The sequence below is a fragment of the Protomyctophum bolini genome (genome assembly GCF_963924005.1).
Source record: "Protomyctophum bolini genome assembly, chromosome: 3".
Taxonomy (NCBI): Eukaryota; Metazoa; Chordata; class Actinopteri; order Myctophiformes; family Myctophidae; genus Protomyctophum; species Protomyctophum bolini.
Window position 1 is genome coordinate 19827855 of NC_137864.1, and position 21857 is coordinate 19849711.

General features: G+C 48.0%; 1 protein-coding gene across 1 annotated transcript in view; it reads right to left on the minus strand.

The window, feature by feature from the left end:
• Positions 1 to 921: 921 nt before the first annotated feature.
• The window catches only part of LOC308312340 (calmodulin-regulated spectrin-associated protein 3-like), a gene marked incomplete at its 5' end in the record, with an annotated part of 26560 nt that continues 5624 nt past the window's right edge, over positions 922 to 21857 (minus strand). The window contains 18 exons of the mRNA XM_080758942.1: positions 922 to 1680; positions 2340 to 2458; positions 3233 to 3345; positions 4080 to 4179; positions 5492 to 5805; positions 6018 to 6139; positions 6615 to 9231; positions 9724 to 9754; positions 10419 to 10480; positions 11756 to 11807; positions 11928 to 12021; positions 14254 to 14393; positions 15695 to 15833; positions 17341 to 17388; positions 19870 to 19905; positions 20086 to 20172; positions 20367 to 20507; positions 21421 to 21704. Of these exons, the coding sequence (XP_080615068.1) occupies positions 1342 to 1680; positions 2340 to 2458; positions 3233 to 3345; positions 4080 to 4179; positions 5492 to 5805; positions 6018 to 6139; positions 6615 to 9231; positions 9724 to 9754; positions 10419 to 10480; positions 11756 to 11807; positions 11928 to 12021; positions 14254 to 14393; positions 15695 to 15833; positions 17341 to 17388; positions 19870 to 19905; positions 20086 to 20172; positions 20367 to 20507; positions 21421 to 21704 (4838 nt within the window). The 3' untranslated portion in view covers positions 922 to 1341. The remainder of the gene's footprint in view (positions 1681 to 2339; positions 2459 to 3232; positions 3346 to 4079; positions 4180 to 5491; positions 5806 to 6017; positions 6140 to 6614; positions 9232 to 9723; positions 9755 to 10418; positions 10481 to 11755; positions 11808 to 11927; positions 12022 to 14253; positions 14394 to 15694; positions 15834 to 17340; positions 17389 to 19869; positions 19906 to 20085; positions 20173 to 20366; positions 20508 to 21420; positions 21705 to 21857) is intronic.

Sequence of the window (21857 nt, forward strand, 5' to 3'; positions counted from 1 at the left end):
TGTGTTTCAAAATGATACATAAATCACCCAAAATGTGTAATGACAATAAATGTATTTTAAATTATATTTCTGACCCCGAAATGCATTCTCACACATATCTTTCATCCCATTTATGAAGGTCCAAGCAATCATTTTTGGCTGTTTTGTTTTTCTTTCTATTCATATTATTATGAAACATGTGAAACAACATTTTTGTCTTTATAAGGGATGTGAATCAGTGTTGTTGTTGGCAGCAAATTTCTATTTTAGTTTTAGTCATAGTCTCTTGAATAGTTTACATTTAGTTTTAGTCACATTTTAGTCACCTGGAATGTTTTAGTGTTAGTCTAGTTTTAGTCAACTAAATATCATGAGATTTTAGTAGACTAAATCTACAGTTGATTTAGTCGTCTACAATGTATTTTGGTGGGCCTTGATGCCGTTGTAATGACTGTGTAAAGTGTAAAATGACTTACTGGATCTCTTGTCCACTAGTCCCTTCCTAACATCCCTTCCTCTAGTTTTTATCTGTTGATGAATTGTCAATACATTTAGTCTTAGTTTTAGTCATCGTAAAAGGTAGTCGACGAACATTTTTCGTCTTAGTTTTATTCGACAAAAACAACACTGATGTGAATGAGCTCTTCGTTAAGGAGGAAGGTGCTGTTGGAACTTTTTCATGCACAGAACGATATTAAAATCCTATTTTAAGTATTTTAAATCAAATTCAAGAGCAAAGAGAGGAGGTAAGGATGTGTGTGTGTATATGTTGTGTGTGTGCACATGTGCTTGCGTGTGTGCGCACACACTCGTGTGTATGACTGAATTGGCATACATCTTTGTGTGTGTGTGTGTGGGTGTGTGTGTGTGTGTGTGTGTGTGTGTGTGTGTGTGTGTGTAAATCGCTCGAAGCATGTACAGATACATTTCTATGTATCTCTATTGCAGTGGTTCCCAAAGTGGTTTCCGGGGACCCCCAGGGGTCCTTGAGAGAGTTCCAGGGGGTCCCCAGCTAAAATGATAGTTTGGAACCAAGTGGTCTCTTATGGGTCTGTAACTCTGAGAGTGTACAAATGGAACCAAATGGACCCATTTGTACACTCTCAGATTTAAATTAACATTGATTTTACAATATAAATTGGGGGTCCCAGAGATAGAAATGCCATTAAATGGGGGTCCGTAGACTAATGCGTGTCAAACTGAGGGTCCTTGAAATTAAACGGGTTGAGAATCACTGCTATAGAGCCGTAAAGATATTCTCTCATGGGGGTCCTTGGCATTATCTTTTCAAATGGGGGGGGGGGGGTCCACGGGCTAATTAGTGTCAATTTGGGTTTGGTTTTTGTTGTTAATGTCATGTGCTCATTTGGACGTGCCAGCCTTCTTAGTAATGCTCGCTCTCCTGGTTACTCCTCCTCCTCCTGCTCCTCCTCCTGCTCCTCCGTACCACAGGTGACCCGGGATGGTGAAAGCGTCCACGCTCATGCCCAAGGTCTTGGACGGGATGGCGCTGAACTGCTTCCTGTCCGAGCTGTACTTGAACATGCACTCCACCTGGGAGGGGCCGATGGTCCGCGGACCCACGCCCGTCAGCCGCACCAGCTCCTCCGTGTCGGGGTTCGACGTGTAGACGCCGCGGAACTGGCAGCTGGCGTCGCGGAACAGGATGAGGAAGTGGTTGGCGGGGCTCTTCTCCATCTCCTTGAGGGATAGGAATGGAACAGGAAATACTAGGTTTGATAACAGTTTGTTTTTTTGGCAGCAAATTTGTTTGTGTCGTAGACTAGTGGTCATGATTAAGTGTAACTAACTACTATAGCTCAATGCTCAATAAAAACAATTCGAATAAATTACGTCCTTAAAAAAAAATATATTTTTATAAAAGTTTTTTAAGTTTTCTACTGTGTGTGTGTGTGTGTGTGTGTGTGTGTGTGTGTGTGTGTGTGTGTTAAATAAACTAGGGTTGTCCCGATCCGATCACGCGATTGGAAATCGATGGCCGATTATTTTCAAATAATCAGAATCGGATCGGGAGCAAAAAAACGCGATCGGGACACCCCTGCATGGTATCAGTATTATATCCATATCATGACGTTAGACGGGATATTGTCTGTGATTTTGGATATTTTACTATTGTGATATGGCATAAGTGTTCTATAAAAATATAAATATTGGATCGGGAAACATCGGTATCTGCAGATACTCAAAATCAAACAATCAGAATCGGATCGGGAGCAAATAAACGTGATCGGGACATCCCTAAAATAAACAATTTCATGGTTGTCGTGAACATAATACACAAGATGATCAAGTATAGCTGGTAGAATACAGGACGGCTACGCAGAACTGTATATCTATACCTCAACTATCTTGTTTTTCTGTGCCTCGTTGACTTTGCCAGCCAGACAGCTGCGTGACAGAGCATTGTGAATGATGAATTTGTTGGACTTGAAGCTTGGCTCTTTGAACAGCTTTGGTCCTGCAATTAGAAATGCACATTGCACGCACACAAATACATTATGGCACATAACACATTATTTATGCATACAGAAGCGAACTAGTACACAGTAACTGACAGATTACATGTCCTATAGACACCTTAACAGACGACGTCACACTGATAAGCACCAGCATGCGAGAGCATACCGGCAGCAGAAGAACCCTTCCTCTCATAACATGCAATGGAAAAGTTCTAACTGCATTCACGTGTAAAAAAAATGCCCCATCAAACTTTCAGATGCTGTTTTTCTCCCAGTGTGGAGGAAGAATGATTAGGACTTTTAGTTTTATTGTATTGTCTCACTCTTGAAATATATAATCCATTGGTTTCTGTTGTGTGTGAATGTGAACAAAACCACACCTCCAGTAGCTGTCATAAGAACGGGAGGTGCGCTCATGATCACGGCAGCAGAGCCTGTTTGTGCACGGCTACACACGCACCTGCAGCCCATCAAGTTTAATGTATGCTTCGTCCCGCGATGGTGTCGCGCACGCAGACCTCTACACTCACAATAGTTGCATCCGCGATGCGAGCTTGTATATCAGCTGTTCTCTGTGCGCAACACTGTTGGGCTTTGAGGTATAAATGTCTCCTAGGGTGCATCTCACTAGCCAACACACAAGAGGAGGTTGAATGGACTGAAACCAGCGCTCCCCAAAACAACAGGTTTGGAGATCTGTTGGGAATTAATTACATGAAACAGTCACCCGTGCGCCCAGTCCCAATGTTTGTAAACAAATAATTGGTCTATACCAGTGTACTCAGGAGCAGGTGAGGTGCCATTGGACCCAGTCTCCCAGTCCTTGTCTCCATTCCGATTGGTCAGCTGGCTTGGTGACATACATCGCGCGGGCGAATCAGGGCGGCTGTTGAGAAAGAGGGAAAGCATCAGACAGGTCTATACAAATATTAGCCGTTGTAAAATTGTGCTCTAGCTCAACTCACAAAATTATAAGTCAAGCAAATAGTGAATAAATGTAATTAGACAATAGATTGCAAATGACAGGACGGAAACAAACTAAGTGACAATAGGAGACTATGAGACAAGCCCAGTTCAGACCACGCTGTGCTCTGATTGGCTACAAGCTGCTTTAAAAAGCCGAAGGCTCCCTATCGAGATTCTAGATTCTAATAATAAAATAAAAAATGCTGGTTTGCATAGATTACAATTAAATAAAAAGGTTTGGTGTGAATGAGGCTTTACAGACAAAACAGAATGATGAGAATCCCGCAGAGTTGAGAGAAGGACAAGTGTACAGTACAGTACAGTACAGTACAGTACAGTACAGTACAGTACAGTACAGTACAGTACAGTACAGTACAGTACTGTACTGTACAGTACAGTACAGTACAGTACAGTACAGTACAGTACTGTACAGTACTGTACAGTACAGTACAGTACAGTACAGTACAGTACTGTACAGTACAGTACAGTACAGTACAGTACAGTACAGTACAGTACAGTACAGTACAGTACTGTACAGTACAGTACAGTACAGTACAGTACAGTACAGTACAGTACAGTACAGTACAGTACAGTACAGTACATGATGTCTACCTGGGAGGTTCATTAAAGTGTTGTACAGTACATGGTGTCTACCTGGGAGGTTTAACGGGGTCACTGGTATTGTTGTCGGGCTCATCAGACGTGGCTGCCAGGTTGAGAGAAGAGTGAGAGTACACCTTAGTCAACTTAGAGACTGGAGAGAGACACAGAGAGAGAGAGAGAGAGAGAGAGAGAGAGAGAGGGGGGGGGACATTAAAGGGAGTGTAATCTTTTGATATTAAACACACATATCTACAGTAGAGTATGAATAGGTCCATTGTCTAATCAGTGGTTCCAAACGTTTTAGCCCCAAACCCAAAACTTTGTGAAAATACCCACACTTAAGTGAAAATAGCAGATCTACAAGCACATGGGGGTCAAATGGGACTTGGGACACGAGCCATAAAAAATGGCCCGTGACCCACAAATGGCCTGAAATGGGTCCCGACCCAGTGTTTAATCCTAACCCTAACCCAGTGTTTGGGGAAACGGTGGTCTACTAAATCAGTGGTTCCCAAAGTGGGGTCCTTGAGGGAGTTCTAGGGGGTCCCCAGCTAAAATGATAGGTTGGAACCAAATGGACACTTATGGGTCTGTAACTCTGAGAGTGATAAAAATGTTGTACACTCTCAGAGTTAAATTAACATTGATTTTACAATATAAATTAGACCACTGCGCTGGGCTACGTAATCCGCCTCCGGGCATATGCATATGCAATAGGGGCGGGTGAAGTGTGGCTGCACCAGGCTAATTCAATGGGGGCACCGTAGACTAATGCATGTCAAACTGGGGGTCCTTGAAATGAAACGGGTTGAGAATCACTGCTAGAGAGCCGTAAACATATTCTCTTATATGGGGGTCCGCGGGCCAATTAAGTGTCATTTTTGTGGTCCTTGACATGAAAAAGTTTGGGAACCACTGTACTAAATAAGACTACCAAACAACTCGTCCCATTACCAACTCGCCCAGGGCGTACAGCCGGCGGAACTGCGCCTAAGTAACCTAAGTAAATTATGCTTAAACGGTTAAACCTAACCTTAACCTCAGTAACACTATGCCTAACCTAACCCTATACCTAAACTTAACCTCAGTAAAACTATGCCTAACCCTAAACCTTTTTCTAACCTTATTCTCAGTAAAACAAAATAAAGAATACCTCAACCACGGCACCGAGCGGTCGGCGGAAAGAATCGAGGGGCGAGATGTTTTAGCGGCGTGTCTTACCGGGTGTCCCCTTGGCCGGGCTCCGAGACAGCTAAAGCCTAACTAACTTACCGGGTGTCCCCTTGGCCGGGCTCCGAGACAGCTGGGTGGTTCCTGAAACCCTAACAAACTTACCGGGTGTCCCCTTGGCCGGGCTCCGAGACAGCTGGGTGGTTCCTGAAACCCTAACAAACTTACCGGGTGTCCCCTTGGCCGGGCTCCGAGACAGCTGGGTGGTTCCTGAAACCCTATAACTAACTTACCGGGTGTCCCCTTGGCCGGGCTCCGAGACAGCTGGGTGGTTCCCAGCTCTCTGGTCATGCTGCGGGGCCTCGAGCGAGCCTTCTTCACGGCGGCCCCCCGCCTGGGGGGAGGAGAGGCTGCTTTTTGCCGCAGCACCTTGTCCAGGTCGGACATGATGCGGAGCTGGTGGCGGTGAGCGTGCTCCTGCCGCGTGAACTCACCCCAGCGCACCGGGGTGGCCGGGTGGGTGGGGGAGGTGCCAGCAGGAGGGGTAGGGGGGCACGGAGACCCTCCCCGTACCCTCTTCTCCCCGCCCTCTGAGGAGGAGGCCGGTCTGGAAATCATGTAAAACCTAAGATGAGCCTTTGTTGAAAAAAAACCTAAAGTTGACCTTTAAATTAACAGAAATACAAAGAGTATGAGTATGTCAGATTCAAGCCCTTATATCTGATGTGCATGTGAGTGTGTGTGTGTGTGTGTGTGTGTGTGTGTGTGTGTGTGTGTGTGTGTGTGTGTGTGTGTGTGTGTGTGTGTGCGCGTCGTTACCTGTTTTCCCTCTCCTGATCGTAGCACTGTCTCCTACTCTTCATCTCCTCGGCTCTCCTCTGCTGTCTCACCAACAGCAGCGCTCTACGCTGGGCCATCTCATCCTCACTGTGCACCTCCCCCTGCACACAAAACACTGTGTCATAATCACACATATCCCTTTGAAAAAGGTTGACAATAAGGTGTCCTTATTTTAGTATACATTTTTTGTTTAACATTTCTACCACATCTTTCTCCCCACACACATGTTGTCACTGCTGTTGTATCCTACTGGCTCACCTGCCAGTGAGGAGCCCCCACCGGGAGGACGTACTGTTGTATCCTATACTGACTCACCTGCCAGTGTGTTGGCCCCACCGGGAGGACGGAGGACGTAGAGCCTTTGTCCTACTCCTCCCGCCCAGCACTCCCCTCTGACAGGTGCCGCCCCAGCCCGTAGGATCACATGCAGTGCCAATTTTCACCTTTCCCCGGCCCAAACACGATGGATTTGAAAGTCACGACTTCCGCGGTGGGGTAATTATGTTTGAATTACTGTCACAACAAGCTGCATAAATGCACAACGAAGCTGTTTCCTCATCGAATGCGCACACTCACCCTAAAGAAAAGACCTATTCCTCCTCGCGTCGCACTCTGTTCCAGAGCATCCATCTGTCTTGTCTGTTGTCCTTCCACTTCTGTCTGGTGCGTTGGTGTGTCCTCTTGATCTTCTGTGGAACCCGCAGGTTCCACAACCAACCGTTCACCGCTTGGTTCCGCAGTGGTGGATTCCGCGGTGGATTCCGTGGTGGATTCTGCGTGGTCGCTCATAGAATCCGATGAAAACTCCTGCCCCTCGTCCGTCGGCTCGTCGCTGCCGCCCTCCGGCTCTCCCAGGGATGACAGCGACACCTCTATGACGCTGCATCGCTTCCCCGCCGCTACTCTCTGTCCTCTCCCTCCTACCGCATCCACGCCCGCACTGTACGCGGCAGAGATCGAAAGAGTCTCGCTCTCGAATGAACACTCGGACGGCGCGCCGGAGCTGCTTCCTCCGCCGATGCTGCCGGCGATGCTGCCGGCGATGCTGCTGGCGATGCTTCCGCCTGCTGCCCCGGAGCGCTCTCTCCTGACCGGGGGAAGAGCTGCGGCTCCCGCCGCCTCCCCCTCCTCCAGCTCCAAGCTGAACTGAGTGGGCGTCTCGCTGGAGCTGGCCGTTTCCGAGGCGCTCTCCTCGGGCTGCTGTGTGGCGGCGGCCTGGGGGGGACAGGGAGGCTCCTGTGGGGTGCGGAGTCCTCCGATGCGGAAGGACGAGGAGGTCTGAACCTGACACTTGCTCGGGGACACGCGGCGCAGGTGCGGGAGGGTGTCCACGTTCTGCGGGGGCGTCAGGACGCGGGCGAGCGGGGGGAACTTCAGCTCCGAGGGACGCGGCGGGCGCGGGTGGTGGTGCTGCTGCTTTGGGCTGCGAGGGGTGGCGGAGGACGAGTGGATCTTAGTGCGGGGGGCGGGGCAGGAGGACGACATGGGGGCGTTGTTGGGGGAAGCCGAGGAGTGTAGTTGAGAGCGGCGAGAGGGCGAGGCGACGGAGGAAGGGCTGTGACCGCCGGCGGTGATGAGCCACGCCTTACTGGCCACCCTAGGATGAGTCTTAGTCGGGGTGCGAGGTGGCGTTTTAGTCGGGGTTCTCGGCGGTGTCCTGAGGTTGTTCTTAGGGGCCGACATTGAGTTGTTTTTGTCCGTGGTTCTCGGTTTGCCCATGAGCTGCTGCTGCTGTTCCGTCAGTTTCTGCATGTCCTTCTGCAGTGACTGCAGAGCGTCGGTCAGTTTGTGCACCACTTCGTTGTAGTCTGCTATGGCGGCCTCCCCGACTTTCTCCGATCCCTTCTCTTTCTCTCCTCCCTTCTCCTTCGCGTTGTCTTTCCTCGTTTCCACAGAGAACGTGACTTGCTTCTCCAGGCGAGGCGGAGCTTGGGCATTTCCCTCAGCAGGTCTCTCCTTTCCTTTCTCTTTCCCTTCGGTCTCCTTCTCCTCCTCCTTCTTCAGGTGCTCCTCCATGTGAGCGAGGCGGTCCTCCAGGCTGAGGCTGTCCACCTCCTCCTCCGCTGCCTCCCCTCCTCCTCCGCCCCCCTCTCCCTGCTCTCTCTTCAGTTGATCGAAGGCCGTCTTCCCCAGCCTCTGCCTGTGCTTGGCAAAGATGGCCTCGATCCGTCTCTTCTGGGCCTCGATGCTCCTACGTTTCTCCTCCAGACGGGCCCCCAGCTCCCAGGCCTCGGAGCCCGGCTCGGGCCCTCTGTGGCTCCCCAGGCTGTCCTGATGGCCAGATGGCCCTCCACCTCCTGCCGGGGTGGAGGGCGTGTGAGGGGTCCCCGGTGTGGTCGGGGTGGAGACCGACTCCTCCCCCGGAGCGGCCGGCTGTCTCCGTCTGTTGTCGCGCCGCTCTGCAAAGCTGGTCATGCGCTGGTTGCTGTTGTTGTTGCCGCCGTTGCTGTGGCCGTTGCCGGGCCGAACGTTGCCCGGGGCGTTCCTGGGGAGGTCGTCCGACGCCTCCGAGGAGTCTATGCTGCCGTCCCGCAGCACCGAGTCGTCGTCACGCGACATATCGGAGGCTCGGCGGCCGGGCCTCTCGCCCCCCCTCCTCCCCCCACCACCCCTCTCCCCTTGCCTTCCCGCGGCGCCCCCGCTCCCCACCTCTCCTCCGCCCACGGGTCGGTAGAACATTCCGGAGCGACCGGGGGCGGAGCTACTTAGCTGGGCCGAGTTCTCTTCGGGGGAGTGGAGGAAGAACCCCGCGGGGGCTCCCTCCGGCCGCAGCCTGGGCTCCGGGACCCTCCCCCCCCCCACCAGCCCTCCTCCTCCTCGTCCCCATATTTCCACGCTCACGTCTGGCTTTCCCTTTCCTCCTCCTACTCCGCTGTCCCTCCTGCCCTTCTTCCCGGACGTGTGGATGACCTGCGGACCCTCCTCGATGGTGGGGAGCTCTCCCAGGGGAGGAGGCGTGTGCGCTCCTCCTCCTCCCCACGAAGGGGCCGAGGCGCAGACCAGCAGGTGGCCGACGTCCTCCGGCGGGCAGTAGGGGATGCAGGTCAGCCCCGACGACCTCGCGGGCGACGCCACCATGGCGGTCAGGCTGTCGGTGCTGGCCGAGCGAAGGGTTATGGGGTTGCCCATGACCACGTCCACGTCGCTGTCTAGGCCAAACGGAATGCTGAAGGTCACGGACGAGAGAGGACGGCTGCAGGGAGGTTGACCGGACCAATGGGGAACAAGTACAAAGAGACAGAGGTGTTTGTTAACCCATTTAGACCTGAGAACAGATTCTATAAATGTCTTCGAAATCCTGACAGTTCTCAGAGTTTTTCATGTCAAGGACCCCAAAAACTATAAGTAATTGGCCGCCAACCCCCCATCTGAAAATATGTTCCTCCAGAAGCAAAGATTTGAGTTAGAAACGTTCACTCTGAAAGAATATATATTCAAACATTTGGGTCACATTTTCACGAATTTTCAAAAATAGCAGACCTATAAACTCATAGCGTGGCACTCGGTGCCGCGCTATGAGCTTGTAGATCTGCTATTTTTCAACAGCTAAAGTATAACATAATGCTTAAATACAGATTGATGATAAAGCATTTACACTTAGCTATGGTCCACCATTTTCAAGCTATAATATAAAAGAAATAACCCCCCAAAACATAAACTGTGTCAAACTCAAAAGTGTGGCTACCTGATTTGCTTCTTGGTCCATATTTTGCTCTCTGAAATTACAAATAAAAAATCACACTCGTGTGAAGTGAGCTCTTATCATCATACATCATATTTACCGTACTCAGCCAATCAAATATATATATTATATTAAAGCTCTGCTGGATTGGAATCATGTAACATATAGGACACGCTCCTGTCACTGGCTTACACTAAAGGTATCAAATGTAAACACAGAACTGGGGAAAACAGCCTTTTGTTTTAGTGCCCCAACCACGTCGAATGACCTACAGCTTAGATTAAAGATCTGCTCTCCCATTACATATGGTCCGTTTAAATCTTACCCCCACGTGTCTGCAACTGTTTTTAAACATACAGGTCACACAATGAGGAAATGTTGCTGTTCTGTTTTGTTGTCTTTGTTTATTGCTTTGAAAATGTTGTATTATGTTGTACTGTATCTCGACGACACTGCAAATGAGGGAAACCTCAATGTCTCTCGAGAATAAATAAAGGTTTGAATGAATGAGTGAAAATCCTCGCTATGGGGTACAGATATTGCTCAGCCAATCAAATCATTGCGATGGGGTACACATGGGGTAACACACTCACACAGACACACAAAACATGCGTATATAGGAGGGGCTAGCGCCCCTAAAAATAAAAATCACACCCGTGTGAACCGAGTGTCCCCAAGATCCCAAACTCCTTTCTTACCAGGGGACACTGGGGAGGAGATGGGCACGAAGGGCTGTTTGAAGATGAAGGCAGGCGAACCGCTGTAGAAGGACAACACAGTTATACCACGGTCACCTGCAACACATTTGCTGCTAAGTTACTGAAATGTGTCATTATGGTGCCCAGCTGTACTGCACCGAGTCATTAGACTGGTGCTGTAGAGCACAGAGTCACTAGACCGGTGCTGTAGAGCACAGAGTCACTAGACCGGTGCTGTAGAGCACAGAGTCACTAGACCGGTGCTGTAGAGCACAGAGTCACTAGACCGGTGCTGTAGAGCACAGAGTCATTAGACTGGTGCTGTAGAGCACAGAGTCACTAGACCGGTGCTGTAGAGCACAGAGTCACTAGACCGGTGCTGTAGAGCACAGAGTCACTAGACCGGTGCTGTAGAGCACAGAGTCACTAGACCGGTGCTGTAGAGCACAGAGTCACTAGACCGGTGCTGTAGAGCACAGAGTCACTAGACCGGTGCTGTAGAGCACAGAGTCACTAGACTGGTGCTGTAGAGCACAGAGTCACTAGACCGGTGCTGTAGAGCACAGAGTCACTAGACAGGTGCTGTAGAGCACAGAGTCACTAGACAGGTGCTGTAGAGCACAGAGTCACTAGACCGGTGCTGTAGAGCACAGAGTCACTAGACCGGTGCTGTAGAGCACAGAGTCACTAGACAGGTGCCCGGCTATAGAGCACAGAGTCACTAGACCGGTGCTGTAGAGCACAGAGTCACTAGACAGGTGCCCGGCTATAGAGCACAGAGTCACTAGACCGGTGCTGTAGAGCACTGAGTCACAGTGCATTATTGATTTTCAAAGTGATATATATAATATTGTGAATTTGTCTACTATGACTGCACTTTTGGGTTCTTGTTGGCTTATGTTATTTGCATCAACACGGACAGAGGAAGGTGTTGCACCCTACGGACACTATACAATGTGACACTATTGTTGTTGACAGCATAGTATAACACTGACGAAGGCTATACGCCAAAACGCGTACGTTGTGCTGTCTGCTCTGCAGCATACTGTGCGAATTATAAAATAATAAAAAGTGCCTTAAACCAAATGACATGTCCGTGAGTGCTGGTATCTCCTGGGATAATTTCTTGTAAAAGTTAACTTTCCTCGACCGCGCACCCGGTAAGAATGTTCAGAGAAACTAAGACCAGCTCCATATATGGAGATATCGGGGTGATAAGGTCCAGAGCTGGGGGCAGAGGCCTTTTGTTGAACGGTTCTCGAGTTACGTGGATTACAAACGTACGTACTGTGCATTTACAGTTAGATAAGATGGTGGTGGCGATATGGTAGACCTACCTGTTGCTATTCCCACTGATAGGACTCGTGCAGTCCAGCAGCCCTGTAGCATCTGAAACAGACAAAATCATAGGTCAGGTCGTCAAGGTGAAGGTATTATATGTCACTCATTAACATAAGATAATACTGTTGTATTGGTGCCAAAACTTTGAATGCAATGGAAGCAAGAGACCTGTGAGGTCGACTGGCAGTATGGGCTGGACAAAGTCAGGCTTCTGAACCTCAAACCACTCCAACAGCTCAGCTACGAAGCTCATGATATTCACCTGAGGAAAAGAACAGTTTCAATGTTACAACTGTGCAGGTATTTATTTGTGATGCTAATTTCATGTTCATATACCTGACCGAAGGCCGGTTAGGCCGAAAACGTTGTATTTCTTTGTCTTCAATAAATAACGTTGTTCTTCTCTCTCCTTTCTCAGTCTTTTTTCGGATGCTGCACCCGTTGACATTTTTGGATTAAATCCATAATTTATGCCGACTCCTCCCCCAGAAGCTGTCCAGACCCCTTATCCATAATTTATAAATGATGAATAATAAGCATGGACTTAAATCAACTCTTCATAGAATGTGTTTTAGATGTTAGTTTCTTTGAGGCACTACTTTGTTTCTCTATTTATGTGACCATTTTTGCATTTATTGACTAGAGCTCATTACTCTGCTCATTTACATTTCACACTTGCAAATAGCTCTGGATAAACTGGATGTGAGCTGGATAAATGCTTCAATTGCTAAATGTTAATTGTATTATTGAGCTTTGGCCTTGAAGCGTCCATGTAGTGGGTTAATGAACTGTTAGCAGTAGTAACATCTTACTGGAGCGCTCACACACACACACACACACACACACACACACACACACACACACACACACACACACACACACACACACACACACACACACACACACACACACACACACACACACACACACACACACACACACACACACACACACACACACACACACACACACACACACACACACACACACACAGTCCATATAGCTGGTTCAGACTTTTTGCCCTCGAAGAACACTCTTCTGAGAATTAGTCTACCTTTCATCACTTCAAATTTATTAACAGCATGTCTGTGATGTGGGGGTTTTATGTTTACTTCATCACTTGCCATTTCTTATTTTATTATTGGCTTTGTTGTATTGTATTGTATTGTATTTTTACATGCTGGACTTGGGAATAAGGGCCTTTCTCCAATTGTTTATATTGTGTTTAGTTTCCAAGATGGCCGCAGCACCAGGTGGTGGGGCGGAGGTGAGCGGGTATGCCCTTACTGGGATGCGTTCACACATTCAAGACATCTGTCTTGTGTCTGTGTTCATGGCCGCTCCAATGCATTTCCAATGGAAGTCCATATGGTTTGACCAAACATTGTGTTTGATGGGGGGAGGGGGGCAGAACACATCCATCAAAGCCGTGTTCAGACACAAGTCAGGTGTCAGACACAAAGCAAGTGTCTTGAATGCAGCCCAGTAAGGGCATATGTAGACCACGCCCGCTCACCTCTGCCCCACCCCCTCCTGGTGCTGCGGCCATCTTGGAAACTAAACAATATATAAACAGTGAGAGAGGGGTGGGGCAGAGAAAGGCCCTTATTGTTTGTTTGATTGATTGACTGACTGATTGGTTGAAAGAATCAATAATAAGCAGACTTGGTAACCTGACTGTAGAAAGTAACAGTACAGTAAAGAACCTGGGGGTAATTATTGATTCTGAATTGAATTTTAATTCACACATTAATCATGTTACCAAGATTGCCTTTTTTCACCTTAGAAATATTGCACGAATCAGAGCCTATTTGTCCTTGGACAATGCAAAAACGCTAATTCACGCCTTTGTTTTTTCTCGGCTTGATTACTGCAATGCACTTTTTTCAGGACTGCCTAAGAAAACAACTGACAGATTACAACTTGTCCAAAATGTTGCAGAGTTTTAACTAGAACTAAGATGAGAGAACATATTACTCCAGTTTTGGCATCACTGCACTGGCTTCCGGTTGTTTTTAGGATTGATTTTAAAATTATTTTACTTGTCTATAAAGCTCTCAATGGTCTCGCACCTTCCTACCTACATGACTGCCTGCCTAAATATGTCCCAAACCGCCCCCTAAGGTCTTCCACTGCTGGCCTGCTCGCTTTGCCAAAACAAATGGCAACTAAAAAATACGGGGAAGCAGCTTTTTGCTTCTACGGGCCGTCGGCATGGAACAAGCTCCCACTGTACCTTCGTCAGGCAGCCTCTGTAGACATTTCTAAAGCTCAGATCAAGACCCACTTCTACAACATTGTTTTTAATTGATCTTTTATTTTATTTTGTTATTCATGTCCTCCTGATTTTTAATGTCGTTGCCTTGCTTTTCTTTTATTCTCCATTGTTCTGTAAAGCACTTTGAGCTGCATTTCATGTCATGAAAGGTGCTATACAAATAAAGTTTTATTATTTATTATTATTATTATTAAGGTGGCAGAAGGCGGGTCTTACGTGCAGAGCTGGCGGGGCATAGAGCAGGTCCTCCAGAGCCAGGTGGCAGCAGCTCTGCAGGCTGTTCTCACAGAACTCCTTGATCAGCTGCAGGTTGTACAGGCTGTCAGCCACCGACATGGTGTCCTTCAGGCACACATCTGGGGAGGCAGAGATATTAACACATCTGGGGAGGCAGAGATATTAACACATCTGGGGAGGCAGAGATATTAACACATCTGGGGAGCCTGAGGCAGAGATATTAACACATTTAGACCTGAGAGGCACACATCTGGGGAGGCAGAGATATTAACACATCCTTCAGGCACACATCTGGGCAGGCATAGATATTAACACATCCTTCAGGCACACATCTGGGGAGGCAGAGATATTAACACATTCCCTCCCGTTACTATAGGCGGGGTCGTGAGGCCAGTGCCAGTGGAACGCACGGAAAGCGCAGAAGAAGAGACCACTTCACGGAAGTGACAGCCCTCCATATTTGAGCCACATCCTTATTCTAGGCAAGGAAGCTCTGAGAAGGAAGTGAAGTGGTCACGTGACTGGGCTGCGCCATGACACTTTCATGGGAGCCAAACTACCCGGAAGTTTGGCAGAATGCACTGGAGTCAATGAGAGCTCAGTGACCAGCTCATGAACAAACATTATTTATGAACAATTGAGACCTTTTGTAAAGTAATCACTTCTGGAAAATAACAGAAGACATGTAACACATTATTGTCTGCTGTGTTGTTATTCGATGTGTACACTGTGTAATTTATATAGAGGTATGGTATCTAAAGAGCACAAAGTACCTTTCTGAACGCAAGTATCACGAGACTTCCCACCGTTTCCTGTCTGGCAGCAAAATATTGCGATACTTCGGAGCCAGAAACGATACCTGCTGATGTTTAGATCCTCAGATAAAATTATATACTGTGCACTCTGTGCACATCGAAAAGTAAATTATTAGAAAACAACCTGTGATATGTCTTCTGTTATTTTCCAGAAGTGATTACTTTACAAAAGGTCTCAATTGTTCAAAAATAATGTTTGTTGTGAGCTGGTCCAGCCGGCTCCATTTATTGCCATGTATTCATTGCACTTCCGGTGTGAGTTTGGCTCCCATGAAAGTGTCCATGAAAGTGTCATGGCGCAGCCCAGTTCCTTGGATCGACCTGTCTCCTCAGTGCTCAGTGACGTTTTAACCCTTGAGCGTCGATGTAATTGGTTGGCTCCTATCATAGTACCTCATGCTTTTCTTGTGGTACCTCTACGTCACGTCCTACATCACAATTCATTCATAAATTTAACCTGGGCTTTAAGCTTGGCAAGCTTCCACTATGCTTCGCAAGGAATCTCGGGAAAGCGAGTCTCCATGTTGCCTTCCCTTGAAATACAGACGCCCCAGAGCCGGACCTTTATCTATGCCGTGTGTGTGTGTGTGTGTGCGTGCGTGTACCCTCAAGAGGAAGCAAGCTGGGGCAGTAGTAGTGGAATACGGCCGCTATGGCGCAGCCATTCGACAGATCCTTGACCCCAGAAACCAGAGGAAAAGTTGGCGTCAACTTTGACTGCACTTTGTCCTTCCTGTAGCGGATCTGAGGGTGAGAGAACAGGGGGAGGAAGAAGAAATATAAACTAGTATCGGGGCGCAGGAAGGAACAGTAGAGAGCAGAGACACTGAGGGGGAGCAACAGACAAAACAAAATATGAAGATTCTTTTCATTTTCATGAAAACAGAACACTGAGCTAAAAGCAGGTGGTTGACAGACTGGCGGCAAATGACAAATCAAATGAGACAGGATGGATCGTCCTCTTTGCTACAGAGCAAAAACACACTAACATGATGGGACGATCCACACAAAAAAACTGTGAAGCCATCCAACATCCCATAACGTTAACAGAGTGAATATAAGATGCACGGAAAACAAGCACAAGATTAAAGGTGCCTCGCGCACGCACGCACAGTCGCACACGCACACACACACGTGACGTTCATACAAACACAAAAACATAAAGAAGGAAAGGCATTGCAGAAAAGACAAAAACGTGGACAAAGTGTTTCATACAGAAATGAGGGACATCGCCCCGCGGTGTCCATGCAGCAGAATCTGGCATTAAAAGGCACTTTTGGTGACCGCTGAATAATCACATGAAGCAAAACTATCAAGCAAAAATAGGTTGCCAAATGAAAAGGTGGCCACCGACCGGCCCGTACACAGCAAGCCAGTTCTATCAGGTCAAGAATACTTTGACCCGTTGTTGTGTTCCCCGTTCACGATCAACGAAACAAAAGTGCCAAAATACATGATTAGACAGAAAACGACTGCTGCATGTCCGTACGTGTGCATGAACTGGAAGGTGATATTCTGCATGGTGTTAGGAAACCCTATTGCAGGAGGGACCGCAGTATGGATGATAATCAAATCATTAGAGTATAAGAGTAATGTTCAGCTGTACGATGCCTCCCGCAGCATGGCTTAATAACAAATGTATACTTCCTCATATGACGTGTCGTAGAAAATAACAGGTTCTTTTAAGTGAAAGATCAGAAGTTAAGTGTTGTTGTTTTTTTAGAACATAAATTAGAATTTAGGTTAGTCATACAGGACCATCCAACAACGAGATTGGAGTGGCTATCAGTTTGTCTGCCCATCAGCCAGCCAGCCAGTCAGTCAGTCAGTCAGTCAGTCAGTCAGTCAGTCAGTCAGTCAGCCAGTCAGTCAGATAGCCAGCCAGTCAGTCAGTCAGCCAGCCAGTCAGTCAGTCAGTTAGTCAGTCAGTCAGCCAGTTAGTCAGATAGCCAGCCAGTCAGTCAGCCAGCCAGTCAGTCAGTCAGTCAGTCAGTCAGTCAGTCAGCCAGCCAGCCAGCCAGCCAGCCAGCCAGCCAGCCAGCCAGTCAGCCAGCCAGTCAGTCAGTCAGTCAGTCAGTCAGTCAGCCAGCCAGCCAGTCAGTCAGCCAGCCAGCCAGCCAGCCAGTCAGTCAGTCAGTCAGCCAGCCAGCCAGCCAGTCAGCCAGCCAGTCAGTCAGTCAGCTACAGTATACTACTATGCAAGACGAGGAGGGTGAGTAGAGGAGAGTAAAGTGGGCGTGTTATACTTTACCACAGGAGGCTTATTTCCCGACTCCTTCAAACAAAAAGCGATAGCATGCTGGATGGAGGGAGGTAGAGAGAGGGAGACAAGCGTAAATGACATCACGGGAAGAACTGCCACACCAGAGTCAGAGTCGTGAGACATCACATGACTGACATAAAGAAAGTGGATAGGAAGAAGCCGTCAGCTCTGACAGTTACAGGGAGAAGAAGACACTGTGATGATGGCTGATTGCAATAATGGCCGATCATGGTAAAGGAACCGAGTCCCATATAAACTTTCGCCTTTATTTTACATATTTTTTATAGGGGGACAGACAGTAAGTAGGCTGACAAGAAATGGGGGGAGAGATGGGGGGTGACGTGCAGTAAAGTCCGTAAGGCTGAAATAGAGGGAACTTTTGGACAAGAAAATAGCAGATCTACCAGCTTGTAGATCAGCTATTTTCGGAGCGCAACACAGCACTCTGGAGATGCGGTGTAACGACCTTTATTTCTAAAATAAATTGTTGAACGCAAAATGCGTTCAAAGCTATTCTCCTGAATGCTCCTGGCATGGCATGGAGAGGAGTGGCATTTGCATTTCTTTCACCATGTGTAGTAAATGCTGCATTCGTGGTCTGGAAAGGGCAGTTGTTTTACAGACGGGTAAAAGGGCAGGGGCTGAAGCCCCCTTTGATGTCTATGTGTGCACGTCCCTGCCGTAAGGGATCTGGAGACGAACCCGCGGCACACTGCCAGACTGGACTACCAGTACCAGCCACGGCCCAGGCCGTCCCATATAAACGATTACATCTGTGTTACCGACATGCCGGCCCCGCTAAACAAAACCAGCCACATGTCATTGGTCGGCACGGTACATCTCTACTTTGTAAAGCCACATCTCATTGGTCGGCACGGTACATCTCTGCTTTGTAAAGCCACATCTCATTGGTCGACACGGTACATCTCTACTTTGTAAAGCCACATCTCATTGGTCGGCACGGTACATCTCTGCTTTGTAAAGCCACATCTGATTGGTCGGCACGGTATACATCTCTGCTTTGTAAAGAGTGGAGAAGAACCACGTTCTCTACCTTGTTGTCGTAAGCCACGGCTCTATAGAGTGGGACAGGCATAGAGACATGTAGGCATTTCTGGGGAGGGGGGGGGATTTCAGCCACAGAAGACAGAGAGACAAAGAGAGACAATGAGAGACAGAGAGAGAGAGAGAGAGAGAGAGAGAGAGAGAGAGAGAGACACACACACAGAATGGGCCTGATTCACTAAGCTGTTTACACCCATATTTTGGGTGTAAAGGACATTTTCCATACTTCCCACGTTAGTAGTCTAGAAGTCTAGATTCTAGAATAAAAGCATTCTAATGACCAGAGGCGTCTGGGAGAAATGCAAGGCCCTGTGCGAGATGTCGGGGGGAACAATGTGTTGAATTAATGAATGAATTAATACTTACTTTTGCCTTCACTTTCCTACAAATATTATGCCAGGTTCTCATCTCCACTGAGTAAGAAATTGACATGCACTGCCTAATTTAGCAGCTTAACAGTGTGATGCAGAGATTGTGGTCCTCCACATTATGTTATTTTATTTGTTGTAAGGAAGGTATAGTTAACATGACATATGAGTCATGTCAAGCAATCTGTCACAGGAGGGGTCTCTGGGGCTGACACTGTCTGATGATCTATATGAGCAATTTAACTTGTCTATGTATTACTCTACAACGAATACCAATGGAACACAAACCTGTTGCCCTGATCATAACTGATATAAAACCACCACCCAACCAGTCTGCCCTGCAGTGCAGCTCAAATTACTGGTTATAAAAGTAAAATGAACAGCTGCTTGTGTTGCTGTTATTTGTTATAAATATTAAGTATCACATTTGCTTGATATTCTCTGATTCTGCAGTGCAAGCCAGCAGGGGGACAACAGGGTGGCCCACGACTGGACAGCCGGGCGTCGCTTAACGGTAGGATGAAGAAGTGACGGCGGTTGGAAGGAGGATGCGACGCACGGCCGTCGGAGGCCCCCCTGGCCCCAAACCGACCGCAGCGTAAATAGGTGAAAAATCAACTGCGACGGAACGGGCTGCGATCTGTGATGCAATATTTTTCAGGGAGAACTCTCGGGTCTCTAGCCACCGTGCGTAGCGCTAATAACCGCCCCTGCCTATTTTAACTCTGACTCTGAGATGGAAAGTCTAAAAATAAAATAAAAAACGCTGCCTAGCGCGAGGCCCTGTGCGGCAGCACTATTCGATCTACCCTAAAAGCGGCCCTGCATGCTAATGACATACAGCAAGCTTTGGTCCCATGTAAGTCTGCATCCGAACAGACTTAAGAGCGGCCTTACGCAAAATCTACAGACAAAAAAAGAATACTGAATCACTACTAACGTGGGAAGTTTGGAAATTTCCTTTACACCCAAAATATGGGTGTATACTGTATAGTGAATCGGGCACATAGAGAGAGAGACACAGAGAAAGGTCGAGAGATAGAGAGAGAGAGAGAGGGAGAGAGAGAGAGAGAATTACACTTACTGGGACTAGTTTCCAGTACCAGCGGGTGGAGGCACACTGGCACATAGAAGCATGAAGGAATGAAAGAACAACACAGAACACAGAGGAAGAGCAGGTAGAGATGTTAGATAAGATGCTTCAGTGAAACACAATTCCATCTAGTCTGTAGTAGTGAGACATTTTGTTTCTGCGTGCGTGCGTGCGTGCGTGCGTGCGTGCGTGCGTGCGTGCATTCACCGAATCCTGAGCTGACTGCAGGTCTGTACACGTCTGTGATTTGGGAGGCTCTTCGCCCTCCGTGCTCTCTCTCAGCGTCTGGTTCAGCTGTGTGCACAAACATAGACAACCACCATTTCACTGTGGAGCCTCTTTAATCTGTTGAGATGAGTTTTGAGCCACACCACGACCCTATGTATATATATATATATATATATAACCCACGCTAAAACACTGCAGTGTTTTAGCGTGGGTTCTCAGTGTGGTTGTATAGTGTTTTTATGTTTTAGCGTGGTTCTCACCCTGTTGACCCAGAAAAGCAGGCCGTTCTCCCACGGGGCGCCGGCGCCCATCTGCTCCGCCTCCTCCGCCATCTTCACCCGTTCCACCGTCTCCTTGGCAGTCAGCAACATCAAGGCATCAATCAGGGCCAGGTGTGCCCTCTGCACCAGTGGTGGTATAGGAGGAGGTGAAATACAATAAACTCTCAGTCAATATATGATGGAGGAGGAAGAGGCAGGCAGTACAGCGACACCTTAGGTCACTGGCTCCCAAACTTTTTCATGTCAAGGTCCCCCAAATTGACACTAATTAGCCCGCGGACCCCCATTTGAAAAGATATGCCATGGAACCCCATAAGAGAAGATTTTTATGGCTCTAACAGTGATCCTCAACCATTTTTATTTCAAGGGCCCCGACGGTTTGACCTGAATTAGGCTACGGATCCCTATTTAATGGCATTTCTATGGGGCACCACAATTGCATCATAAAAGGTTAACAATTGCATGGCACTTCAGCCAGTAGTCTTCAAGATATCTTGTTTCGGTTGACGGACGAATCCGGACAGACGAAGCGACATGCACTGTCACCCTTACGGTGTGTTCAGACTTGAATTTAAATATTCGCCTCGGTTCATCACGTATGTGCTGCAACAGGTCGCGCCGCGTCCGTTCGTGGTGCTCGCGCAACTTCTCGTCTTTGCATAGACTTTGTATGTAATCGCGCCGCTGTAACCATCCAAGTCTGAACGCACCTTTACGGCTCCATTTTCGTCACCGCTAAACCCCTTATCCCTAAACTTCTTTGCCTTTTTTACTATTTTGCTAAACATTTTTGAATAGTTCAACTAGCCAATCTACATTGACACATTGTGAGCTTGTAGACTGGTCATTTTAACTATTCATGTTTAGCAAAATAGTAAAAAATAAAGGCAAAGAAGTTTAGGGATAAGGTGTTGAAGCCCTTAGAGCCCGAGCCGCTGGCAAGGCTAAAAAGCACGGCTACATGCTTAAACACACATGCACAGAAACGCACGCACGCACGCACACAGACACAAACACGCACACAGACACGCACCGTCCTGATGGGGACATGACAGAGGTCTTCCTCTGTGACGTCAACATCCTGGTCTTTGGGGGTGAAGCCCTTCTTGGTGAGCAGCTGCAGCAGGGAGGCGTTGTTGCTGGGGGAGTCCTGCTGCGCCCCCCCGCGCTGGGAGACCCCCCCGCGGGTCAGCATTAAGGCCAGCACGCGGCAGTAGAAGTCTGCGGAGACGAGCAGCGTGGCCATGGCGGGCTTCAGATGCTCCTGCGCATACTGGTCCTTGTACAGCGGCTGGCGCAGCTCCACCGGAACATTCTCTGTTATGGGCACCAGAGACGGGAGGAACATCATGAGCCGTTTTTTAGACATTTTTAAAGTGGTGGGAAAAAGTACTCAAATGTTTTACTTAAATTAAGGTATCCGTACTGCAATATCGAAATGACTCCTGTTAAAAGTAAATAAAAAATGTA